Source organism: Rousettus aegyptiacus, unplaced genomic scaffold (assembly GCF_014176215.1).
Source record: "Rousettus aegyptiacus isolate mRouAeg1 unplaced genomic scaffold, mRouAeg1.p scaffold_m13_p_14, whole genome shotgun sequence".
Taxonomy (NCBI): domain Eukaryota; kingdom Metazoa; phylum Chordata; class Mammalia; order Chiroptera; family Pteropodidae; genus Rousettus; species Rousettus aegyptiacus.
Window position 1 is genome coordinate 39859712 of NW_023416289.1, and position 12575 is coordinate 39872286.

Genomic DNA, 12575 nt, shown 5'->3' on the forward strand with positions numbered 1-12575 from the left:
AAGCTGATCTAGTTGTCGCCACTGCTGATTGTCAAGCCTGTCAGCCAGAAACGCTGTCCCCTGAGAAGACACACCTGCCGCCTGGTGGCAGGTTGATCACACTGGAACCCTTCCACCCTGGACAGGGCAGCGATTCACCTTGACTAGGATAATCCAGCCAGGGCTTTGCCTCTCTTGACCTCGAGACCTCATCTAGAGGGATTTCAGAACTCCAATCCACCAACCAAGGATTTTGTGTAATATCACCATGGATCAAGGGGCTTCACAGGAAAGGAAGTGCAGCAGTAGGCATACAAATATGGCATCCACTGGTTCCATTACAAACCCCACTACCCAGAATCTCCTGGTTTAGTGGAGCAGCAAAATGCCTCTTAAGATGCACTTTAGGTCGCAGCTTGGAATTGAAACTCTTCAAGGACAGAATATGTTATTGAGTATGCAGTACATACCTTAAATCAACAATCATTATATGATAGTGTATTGAGTTCTCAATAGGTAAAAAAAAAATGAGCCTGAGAACAAGGGGTGAATGCCAAAATGGTATTGCTTACCATCATTCTCCCTGACCCACCTTAGAAATTTGTGCTTCCTACCAGGAAAAGTTTAGGCTCTGCAGATTTAGAGGCTCTGGTTCCCAAGAAGGGTCATTTATACCTGGAACACAGAAAAAGTCCCATTAAGCTCTGATTGTCACCCAATCACTTTGCTCTTCTGCCAAGAGACCAAGGAATGACCTGGTTGTCAGGGAGATGTAGGGCTGCTGCTGCACAGTGAGGGCAGGGAAGGATATGTTTAGCATTCAGGTGATCCACTGGGGCATCTTCAGTCACTCTGTTGAACAATTTTAATGGAAAAAAAAAAAGAGGGAATGGGTAGACAGTAGAGTTAGCCTGAGAAGGTTATGGTAACGAAAGCTTCACAGCACTCAGGGATAAGGGCATGGGTCACCCCATCAGAAAAGCCACCCAAACGAATAGAAGTGCTAGTGAGGGTGAGGGGAATCTAGAATGTGTGGTGGAGGAGAGAATAATGAGTATCAGTTACTTTCCTATCACTGGCTGCAGAAGTAGGGGTGCAGATCATCCTATTCATCTTTCTTTTGCAAGTTCCTTCAGAATATCAGACCAGCCAGAATCCTGGAAAAGCTGTTCCCAAGTGGGACAACCTGAGTACGTGGAGCTAGTGAATCTGAGTGATGCAAGGGGTGGACTGTAGTGGGCACCACGGCGATGAGAACCACGCTGCTGAGAGCACACAGCCACATCTCTCCACAGGAATTTCCCTCATCCACAAGGAGCTGCCTTGCTTATGTTTATGCCCTAATTCCAGAGGGGAGCCCACAACCAGTGGCTGACCAATGTGGAGGTGTCAAGGCTCAAGCCCCTGTGTCAATTTGGAACAACTCTGAAGGACTTCCTCAGCTCCAGAGCTCTGTGTGGGACAAGTTAAGATTTTGTTTTCAGTTGTATGTGGGTTAGCTCCTCCACCTACCCAATCCCGCTTTGCACATGCCCTTATGTGTCTAGTTCCCAAGAGTTTTCCCAGTAAAACTTCTGCTGGGATGTTCTCATCTCATAATATGTTTCCTAGAAACCCAATCTAAGACTGGCTTGATGGCAAAACTGGTCCATCTCACTGGGGTCACTTCCCCACTTCTTTTCACCAGTCCTCTCCCTTCTTTACCTCTTCCACATCACCACCCTGGAAGTGGCTGGTGCGGGGTGAGGAAATATCAGGAATATTGATAGGGTGAGCACACGGCCACCCTGTCCATTAAACCACAAAATTCATAATGCAAGAAAAAAAGGTATCTTAATTATAGGAAATATGCTAAAGCTATCATTAGTACATGAACAGTGTAAATTAAACATAAAACTGATGACTTTGTTTCTTTTGCCAGTTTTTCACCAAGAGAGCAGGGAAAAACAAGGAAAAACTGACAATTTGGTTACCTTTGAAAATGTTATTTAAATCTAGAGTCTGCCTTTTTGTTTCAGTGCGGCCTCTTTCTCTTCCACTCCACTGACCCCAACCCTCACTCCCTTCTACCTTTGTTTGTAATTCCAGGAAGGGACTGGACAGGAGGTGGCAATGCTTCAGGCTGTGGAGAAGCCAATGGGCTCCGGTGTGCGATAGTGTTGAATAACCAGAATTGAACCAGTCACCCCAGCAACAGCTGTCTATTGCAGGGTCTGTTTGATTGGGAATAAGTCACATTGCAGAGTTATCAAAAACCCTACTTTTTACATTTATTTTTGTTTTCTGTTTTTAGAGTTCATGTATCATAGTGGTTAACATGGACTATGATGCCAAGAATAGTTTGTTTCAAATCCTGACTTATTAGCTGTGTGACATTGAGGGAATGATTTACCTCAGTTCTCCTGGCCTTAAAATGTGTGCTGAGTATTGTACCTACATTGTAGGGTTACTGTGTGAATTTGGTTATCCTTGGGAAGCACTTAGAATACAACCAGATCCACTGAGATCTTTCAGTAACTTTTTGCTGTTGTTATAAAAGATAGTTCTCTTTGTTCTGTTATTATATTTTATGTATCATGTTATCAAATTTCATGCATATTTTCATCAATGTTGACAATACAAAGAACATGTAACGTGTGTGTGTGCGTGTTGTGCATGCTGATAGAGTTGGACCATTCTCCTGTATGTCTTTAGGCAGGGAGGAATCACGTTGCAGCATCAGATTCAGAACCACGGAGAGTGGTCCTCTATCCCCCACACACTGGAGTTAGTTTAGGTAATTCCTCTGGAGGTATCAGAATTTGGGGATCCCTCTGGGCACCCAGCAGCCATGGACCTCAGCAGACACATTCACTCATGCAAGCATTGTGCACACTTGGAGTATTGAGTATTGCATGGAAGAAAATAGCTGTGTCTGTTGTGGCCAAATTGTATTTTCTAGTGATAATCACAGCAATACCCCCATCCCACATGCTCCATAGCAATGTGAACTGCCACTCCACCATCAAGAGTGAGTTTCGTTTTCACCATCCCCTTGAATCTGGGCAGGACCTGCGACTGCTTGAATCGATAGAATATAGTGTCATTTCTGAAGGCCCTTAACTAGCCCTCAGGTTTCACTTCCCACCCCTAAACACTGCTCTGAGGTCAGCCAGCCCCCATATAAGAAGTTCAGCTACTCAGGGACTGTGGTCAGAGACACATGGAGAAGGCATTCATAGGTGCTCTGGTCAACACCCCTGGCTAGGCTCCCAGTCGCCAGCCAGCCATGGGAGCGAGGCACTAACAACATCCAGCCCAGTCAAGCTTTCAGATCAACCAAGTCCCAGCTGACATCTGACTGCAACCCTGAGAGAGACCCCCAGTGAGAATCGCACACTGAGGGAGAATAGGAAAGGGAGGAAGGTAAGACAGGGACAGGTGAGAGGGTACTAACTAACCTCCCTATGGATAATTACCAACTCGGGACAAAATACTTTTTTAAAGGACTATTATGAAGGCACTAAAGAACAACCAGAAATAAGCAGAAACTGGGGGATATTCAACCTTTTAAAGAATGGGACACACTGTGTAAGATCTAAGTTTATATGGCTTTTCCTCTGGAGGCACACCTCTGCTCATGTGGCAAGGGATGGCTTGAACTCAAGCAAGAAATCGGTCACTGACTTGAGATATCATACATCAGAGTTCAGGCCAGAGAAGCTGGAAATTGAAAGGAGAAACTGCAACAGGGAGGAAGCCTCAGAGGGAGAGGAACTAAGTCTATATATAAATTACCCTTCAGTATTTAATGTACTGAAAGAAAGAAAAAGGCTCTCACCACAGAATTCTATACACACTGAAAATATCCTAGAAAATTGAAGAAAAAATAAGAATTCTGTCATTCGAAAGGAGACAGGAGAACATTCCCATGTCCTTTAAAGGAACAACTTATAAAGTGTTAGGTTCACTTTCACTCATGGCCAGAACTTAGTGCCATAGGTGCAGGGATGGCTGGAAAATATTGCCTTAGTAGAGCACTCTCGAATCCACTTACAATTCAGGGGTTCTCTAACTAAAGGAAGATGAGGGGAATAAATATAAAGAGAGCTAGCTGGAGTCCCCACCACTCATTCTTTATAGACAATTGTGTGAGTATGTGATGGCTGGAGCTATGGCAGCCACATTATGATCGTGAGGTGAGACAATGCTAATATGCTGAGGATGAAGGATCAGCCAGACAGAAAGAGCCTGGATCCACTATGACATCATGCCCTCTAATCTAGCACCGTTCGATCTAAATATTATGTGAGCCGTATATATGATTTAAAATTTTTTAGTAGCCACATTTAACAAGTAAAAAGAAATACATGAAATTAAAGTTATATGTACTTTATTTAACCCATTATATCCAAAATATTATCATTTCAACATATAATCAAAACTGGTCCAGCTCACTGGGGTCACTTCCCCATTTCTTTTCAGTAAATAAAAATTCTGTGCATATACCCATTTCTTAGCTTCATCCATTGAGAGGGTATAGAAGCAACCATATCCTGTAGCAATCAGCCCACCTACCGCACAAATCTTGGTTTCTAAATAGTGTTCTTCACTAAAATGAGCTAGAGCTCCTTGAAGAAATGGCTGGCTACAGAGCTGGAGCAGGGAAAGCACAAGATGAGCCTGGAAAGACTTATTCCAGAAAGCAAGGAGGTGCTCAAAGAATGATGGGGACACATCAAAAGAGCATAGGAGCCATCTTGAAACAGTTCCCATTGGCCTAATCTGGGACAATTTGAACATCAAAAGAAATGATAGTAAAGAATTACAATCCACTGAATAAAACAAGAATTCAGGAATCCATGCAGATTAAATCAATTGGTAAATACATAAACAAGGGAGAGGTGAGAAGTTCTTCCTAGGATCAGAATGCCAGTGAATAAATGTAAAAAGAATGATGAAATTATTTGGTGACTGACGATATTAACAGTTAGGAAAACACCATCAATAAATGCTGAAATGAATGGGTCAAAGTTTGAGAAATAATAGGTATTTACACAGTCTCAAAGTCTCTCCACATATTTATTACAAAGAGGAAAATAATAACTTTACAGTAGAGAAACTTGGCAGGCATTATGTGAAAAAAATTTTTTAATAAAAATTCTTCTTTTGAGGGAGGTATATTTTACATTTAGAGCACAGCTCAGCGTTTACTAGCTACATTTCAAGTGCTCAGTACCTACATGTGGCCTGTGGACCACACTGGACAACATGGACCCTGCTGTTCCAGAGGTCTCATCACATACAATGATCAATGTTCTTACTACGAACGCATTTTTAGGTCATATTACTTTACTTATAACAGAAGCATGTAAATGACCCACACACACACCCTCAGAGGGACCACACACACAGTCACACTGACACTGTGGTAGGTTAAATCCTGACTCCGAATATGCCCACCCCAATCCCAAACCCTGGGACTATCTTACGTTACATGGCAAAAGGACTTTTCAGATGGAACTAAGATTTAGGAATGTTAAAATAGAGAGATTGTCCTGGATTATCCAAGTGGGTCCTATCTAAACACACGAGTCCTTAAAGGCAGAGCGCTCTCTCTGGCTAGAGGCAGAAGAAAAATGTGGCAGAAGTCAGAGGGATTCCAGACCTGAGAAGGATTTGACACACTGTTGTTCACTCTGAGGTGTAGGGTCCAAGTGCGAGGACCAGAGAGAGACTAAGGAGAGCTGGGGATGGACCCTCCCTGGGACCTCAGTGTTACAAATGCATGAAATAGAATTCGGCTGAAACCTGACTGCGCTGGAAGGTGGACACGTCACAAGGCCTCTCAATAAGAATCTCTCTGGCCACATGTGGACTGCAGCCCTGTGAGACCCACAGCAGAGAAACTGGCTGAGCCTGCCAGATTTTTTCCCTATAGAACTGTGAGATAATAAATTTGTATTGTTTTAAGATGCTTAGTTTGCGATAACTTGTTATGGCAGTAAAGGAAACCTAATCCACACAAACATATACACAATCCCAAGAAAAAAAACCATCTGTTTCTCATTGTTTATTTGCACAATTATTACAAAAAGTAGAAAAATAAACATTTTATAGGGTCTGAGTTTGAGAATTCACAACATACATATATAAATAGGAATATGATGCTAATAAATTAGGAAAAGGGGCTAATGCATAAATAATATCTAAGGTGCTGGGACAGGTTGCAGGTGGGCCTCAAGGGTCAGACACACAGGTCTCCACTGGCGACACAGTTCAGGTCCAAGGTGAGGAGGCGGAAGAGGTTGAACGTGACAGAGGCTTCGAGGCAGCCTTGGGACTCCTGTGGGGAGAAAGGGACAGCTCAGTGACTCCAATGACTGGGCTCCCAGTTGTCCCCAGACATGAGTTTCTTCTTCCTAGCAATGCACCTTTGTCTCGGCCTCCTGGATCCTGTGCAGCCAGTGGCGGAGGTGGCCCTGGGGCCTGGGGCCTGGCGTGGGCTGAGCTGGGACCTGTGGGCAGAGGAGGGTGGTGTGTGAGGCGGGGCCTGGGACAGAGGGGCACGTTCGCGGCTCAGAGCCCACACACAAGGCCTGGCGCCCCCATCACTCACACAGGCCTGGAGTTTGATGAGGATGTGGTGCAGCATGCTGAGGGGCTGTTCCAGGATGTCCCCCAGGGTCGAGTTGGCCACGGTCTCCAGGACCTTGAGCGTCAGAGCCAGCTCAGCCTCCAAAGCCACGGGGCGCTCCCACACCTGAGGAGGGGAGACAGGACACAGGTGAGAGCTGTACATGAGAGAGAACAGGACCTGAGGGACTGGAGACGAGGACCAAGGAGGGCGCAGGTGAAAGTGAAAGTCAGGGGACAGGTGAGAGGGCACAGCCCATGTGGGCAGAGGAGGGGAACAGGTCAGGGGGACTGGCGGGGAGGGCGAGGAAACAGGGACAAGGGAGAGGGGAAGGCAAAGGGGCTGCCTGAGGCGGCGCAGGAGCGGGACCAGCTGAGGGCAGGGCTGGGCCTGACTCTCTCAACTCACCTGCAGCTGCTTGAGGTCCCGGGTCCGGGGGAATGGGCGGGAGCTGCAGCTCCAGTTCTTCAGCAGGAGGGACTCTTCCTAGGGAGCAAGGGCAGAGGTCAGCCCGCAGCGGGAGTGCTGGACGAGGTTAGACCACCAGGTTAGACCACCGCGGTGGGATCCGGTAATGGCTGACAGCAGCAGGAGGGGAGGTCAACTGCCAGAGGGTGGTAGAGGCATCTCCACTGCAGGAGCACAGTCAGCCCACTGCAGCGAGAGCCGCAGGTACCCACGCGGAAGGGCGGAGGCCAGCCCAGTGAAGGACGGCTGCAGGTCCACCTTGGGTCCAGAGTAGCTGGCAACACACGGCGGGAGAGGTGCACACTAGCCCTCAGCAGGCGGGGACACTCACCAAGGCATCCTTGGCCCTCTTGAAGGCCTTCAGCTCTTGCGGGGACAGAGACTTGAACTGGGCCATGTGGCAGCCACTTGCACCCTGGAGGGTCCTGAGGGACGTGGGGGCAGGAACGGCTCCTGTGCTGGTCAGCCCGGTCGTCATCAGCATCAGCACCAGCATGCAACCCGAGGCCACGTCTGCGAGGTGGAAGGGGAGACGCGTGAGCCGGTGAGCGGACGGCGAGCGGGTGAGCAGATGGCGAGCGCCGCGCTGAGGTGGGCTGTGGGCGGCGGAGGGTCTGCACGACGACGCGGGCTCACCCAGCTCCATCCTGCCCTCCGGTCTCCGGCCTGTGTCAGCAGACGGGGATCCAACTGTCCACTGGGAGGCTGTCCCCTAGGTCTCTCGCTCAGTCTTCCCTGGCGTCTCTGGCCGCAGTCCTCCTGCGGGTCGCAGACCGCCGCTCTCTTCGTGCCTCTTGTGTCTCCTCCGGCTCCGTCTGAGATGGAAGTCCTGCCTGAGCTCCATGGCGCGCCTTTTAGCCTGGTCGGCAGGGCGATCCCGGCTGATGTAGTAAAAGTGAAAATACACCTGCCACCGAAGGAGGCCCCAGCTGGGGAAGCCCGTCCGGGGCGGGGCCACGAGCCAGGTGAGCAGCGGGAGAGAAAAAGAAACTGACAAGGATTCCCGGTCCTCGACAGGAACTGAGTTCCCAAGGCGAGTCCTCAGGATGGGGGCAGCTTCCGTCCCACAGAGAGGCGTCACAGTGCGCTGACAGCACTAGGTCCAGGACTGCATGGGGAGCGCACAGAGGGACTCGCCTTTCTGCAGGCTGCCCCAGTGCGCCGAGAGGAGTGGAAAGGCACCCCCAGGGCTGCTGTCGAGAAGAACCTGCAACCTCCACGAGGGAGGCTACTCGGGGAGGGAGAAGCCCCTGGCGAAGCGCGCACGCAGCGCGCAACAGAAAGGCAAAGCAGCCAGTGTTAGCAGAGGCGACCCGCTCTTGCTCCCCTCCCCACATGCACTGAGAGAGAGATGGGGAGGAGGGGGAGCTTGACTAGCGGTTTTAATTGTCCAGGCACAGAGGGACCCAGGAATAGGAGGCCCTGCTAGGGAACTGGGGTGTGGCCAAGGCCTTGGGAGGGGGGGACCAGCTCAGTATGTGGGAAACCCCGTCATTCCTTCACCAGGTGTAATTCAGCCCCCACTCTGTGTCAGGCACTGCTCTAGGTGCCCAGAATAGATCACTGGGGGGGAGGGGAGGGGAGTAAAACAACCCTCGTGGAGCTCTTTACTAGAGAGGAGTGACATAGTTTGGGGGGGGGGGGTTGCAGGCGGTGTGTATGACATCAGATAACAGAAAATGAAAGAGAAAAGCAGGGGTGAGAGCGGGGTGCAGGAGGGGGTTTGCACTCAGTGGGTGGCCTGAGAAACTCTCGTCTGAGCAAAGACCTAAAGGAAGTGAGGGAGGGAGCCTCTTGGGCAAAGGAGTCAGTCAGTGCAAAAGGAAAACGAAGACGCCCCCCCCCTTTGGCGAGCGCTCCGTGTCTCTCCCCATCACTGAGGCTTTGCCACAGTGTAGAATTGGATCCATGATGACCTCAAGGGCACACTGTGCTACATTTCAAGTCAAGTACAGACTAAACTGCAGAGACTCAGAGAGGTTAAGAGACCTACCCAAGCCTCCCAGCAAATAAGCAGTGAGGGCGCGATTTTAACCAAGTCTGTCTGACACCCACAAGGAACCACTGCGTCCTCCAGCCTCTGGGCAGCTCCATCCCCAGGACCCAGAGACTGGCAACTTTCTCGGACAGCAGGTGCCCAGTCCTTTTGGCTCCCACCCCAAACGCCCTTTCCCTCATCCATAATCCCAGGGGGAGAGTGGACCAAAGTCCTCAGGTGGGAGAATCTTCGAACTCCGATACACAATAATGTTTCAAAGCCCAGAGCAGGGATGTTCCCGTCACTGTCCAGTGCATTGATCAGTTTCTGTCAACTGGAGGGGTGGGCGTGGGAGGGTGGAGACCTTAGCCCAGGAGAGGGGACATTGGGTCAACAGCGAATTCTGAAAGTGAACGTATGATCTCAGAATTCCTAAACTTCCTACTGGTTTTTCTTAGAAAGGAAGTTGATGGGCTGGTTAACAGCATGGCCTCTGGGGCTAGAGGGTCTGGAGTTCAACCCTTTCTCTGACCCTCACTAACCGTGTGGCCTTGGGAAAGAGGCTTGCAGTCAGCCACTAAGGTGGCGAGCCTACGGTCTTGGGCAAATTAAAAAGTGCAAGTTTTATGCATGTGTGTGTGTGTGTGTGTGTGTGTGGTTATTTAATAAACAGAGACCATAAATTCAGACCCTCCTATGCCCTCAGCTACACAAGCTTTATTAACGCTATTTCAATGTACAGTACTCATTTGCAAGGGAAGGATAACAACGCCATTGCATAGATGAGGAAACAGGCTCAGAGAGAAGTGATTTGCCCAGTCACACCATCATTAAGTGACTGAGTCACCTGATTTCCTTGCCTCAGCACTTTTTTTTTTTTAATTGAAAAATGGCCCTCAGAATGATCACAGGGGAACGAACAACCATTGTAAATGCAACAGTATTTAATAATGGCAATAAATTAACACCAGAAAACAGAAATACAAAAGACACACGGGTTACATAATCCAAAAAGCTGCAGTGACTAAGGACAGTGGGCCCTTCCACTGCCAAACCCCTCAGCGGATGAGGCCTCCCAGGCACGGAGATCCAAGAGTCACGGCCTCGCGGAATCTGAGAACGGGCACTGAAGGTTCAAAGTAGGGTGTAGGACCTCGCGGGAGAGGGGGTTCCGGAGTTCTGGGAACCAGAGAGGTAGACATTGGTCCATGGTAGCTGGGGGTCAGCGACTAGGCGACCCGGACTCAAGTCTCATCCCGCGAGTCACGGCCCCCGATGGCCTTAGGGCAACGCAGCGCACGGAAATGTCCCTGCATGCGGCGGACGCGTTCTGATCCTTGGAGAGGCACCCGCGCCGGTGCACCCGGCGCAGCCAGGGCGAGGTCCCGCCGGCGGCGGCAGAGCCTCGCCGGAGCCTCCGCGCCCGCCGTCTGGAGACGGGCCCGCTGCGCTCCGCCCGGGGAGCTGTGGGTCCGCTCCGAGCCACCGCGGGATCAGAGGCAAGGTCCGGAGTGCGCCACCAGCCTCAGGTCCCACGTGAGCAGGCGCAGGAGGTTGAAGATGACGATGGCTTCGTGGCACCGCTGCGAGTCCTGGACCCCGGGAAGCAGACGGAGCGGGGCTGAGGCGCGACTCGCCCTCCTGGAAGCTCCTCTCCGTCCGTCACCGCCCGAGGGCGGCGGCGCGCCCGGCCCCACCGCACACGCTCCCCGCTCTGCCGCCGCCCCCCGCCCCCGCGTCTCCGCTTCACTCACAGGCCTCCGCCTTGGGCGACGCCTCCTGGGGGGCCGCACCGACTTCCTCGAGGAGCCCGGCCGCGCCAGCGCGAGCTGCATGGGGGACGGGAGCTAAATGAGGGAGAGCAAGGACCGAGTCTCCCGCCGACGTCGCCCGTGACCCTCCCAGCCGCAGACCCGACCGGATCCGGGGACACCGAGACGACGCGAATGGTGTCCCCACGGGGTCAGGGTTCGGGGCTCAGCGGCACCGACCGCGAATCGGGCGGCCTCGCCGTGAGGCGGGAGAGCTCAGAGCGAGCTGGGGTGCGGGTGGAGGGTTTGGGTGCGGGCGTCACCCACGCAGACGGCCACGTCCCGCCGCACCGCGGCCAGCAGCTCCAGGGTTCGGATGACGCCGGGGTACAGCTCGGGGCTCGGCAAGCTGCTCAGCACCTCCTGGGCGTCGGCGAGGCCCCGCGCCACCAGGCGGAGCCGCGCGCAGGTCTGCGGGTGACCCGGCGGAGTTAGAGGGGGCCGCAGCCCTGGCCCGCGCATCCCCCCGGCCGCCCGCGGGCCTCACCGAGGGGCTCAGGGGATCCCTCCTTGGGCGGAAGGAGCAGTTGCGCGGCCTCCAGCTTAGCGTCTCGTCCTCCTGGGGAACAAGGGCAGGGGTGAGATTGGCCTCCTCGCCAGGGTCTCTAAAGCGCTGGCACGTGGAGGACCCCTGGACGTGGACCCGCACTGGCCGGTGTGGTTGTGCGGACTGTGCGCTGAGCCACGGAGCTCTTCTTCCAAGAGGTGGATCAGGCTCCAGTGCACCCGTTGCCCAGGGCCGAGCCCCGACGTGAGCCGAGTCCGCCTAGAGGGGGCGCCCTTTCGTGACCCACGCAAAGGCGCTGTCTGCCGAGGGAGCAGTTGGCTAGGAAGACCTTGCGGTCAGAATTCTGGATCTCGAGATCCAAGATGCGTCTGCTGGATGCTAGGAAGCCAGGGCCCCTCCAGACAGGGACTGGCGTCTGGGGGTCACTCACGTAGCGGTCCCTCAGCGCCTTCACCGCCACCAGCGCCCTCGGGTCCAGCGAACGGTAGTGCGAGAGGAGGCAGCGCCCTGGCTTATACTCGTGGTGGTCTGCCGCCACTGTCGCCAAGACCCACAGTCCCACAGTCACCGTCGTTGCGCCACTCGGCCCCATCGCTGCCCCTGCGAGGAGGCCGAGAAGAAGACCGCTGAGTCCAGCGCCTGCCTCTGCTGAGACTCACAGGGAGAGTGATGCTTAGAGAGCTGGCGCTCAGCACCAGCAGGCGCTCTCCTCATGCCTCACCTGCAATGTGCCCTCGGTGCCTTGTTCTGGAGCGGGACTTGCCTTCCACTGTCCCCTGGGAAGTTGTCCAGAATGATGTCCACCTTCGACAGCAGTGCTTATGCCCTCCATGGTGGCTTTTATGTGTCCAGCTGTGAAATGATGAGCGACTGGGCTTCCCCGTCCAGCGCCGAACGTCAGCGCTGGCCGCTGGCCACTGGCCGGGAGTTAGGACTTTACCCGCCTGTGGGAAGGTGCCAACCATGGCTATGCCCCAACTCTCTGTCACCAGTTCTCCTCTCTGTCCCTCTACGTGTCCTCTCTTTCATCATCCTTGGTGTCCTTTTCTGTTCTGATATAATAAGGAGCCCTTCGATAGTGCTTACTGTGTACTAGGCCCAGTGCTAAGTAATCCAACATATGCATCTCGTTTAACTCTCAAAAAAGGACACTACAAGGGATGTCCAACAATTGCCTCCATTTTATAAATGGGAAAACAGAGGCACCACGAAGTG

General features: G+C 52.3%; 2 protein-coding genes across 2 annotated transcripts; both read right to left on the reverse strand.

Moving 5' to 3' along the window:
- Positions 1-6205: 6205 nt before the first annotated feature.
- Positions 6206-7709, reverse strand: LOC107520938 (interferon lambda-3-like). Its single transcript, XM_016165226.2, has 6 exons — positions 7700-7709; positions 7395-7576; positions 7004-7081; positions 6578-6721; positions 6393-6476; positions 6206-6304 (listed from the first exon to the last, which is right to left on the reverse strand). The coding sequence occupies exons 1-6, from the start codon at positions 7707-7709 to the stop codon at positions 6206-6208; spliced, it is 597 nt and encodes a 198-aa protein (XP_016020712.2).
- Positions 7710-10534: 2825 nt separating this feature from the next.
- Positions 10535-11952, reverse strand: LOC107520937 (interferon lambda-4-like). The gene is made up of 5 exons (XM_016165225.2): positions 11791-11952; positions 11340-11411; positions 11120-11263; positions 10796-10870; positions 10535-10633 (listed from the first exon to the last, which is right to left on the reverse strand). The coding sequence occupies exons 1-5, from the start codon at positions 11950-11952 to the stop codon at positions 10535-10537; spliced, it is 552 nt and encodes a 183-aa protein (XP_016020711.2).
- Between the last annotated feature and the right edge of the window lie 623 nt (positions 11953-12575).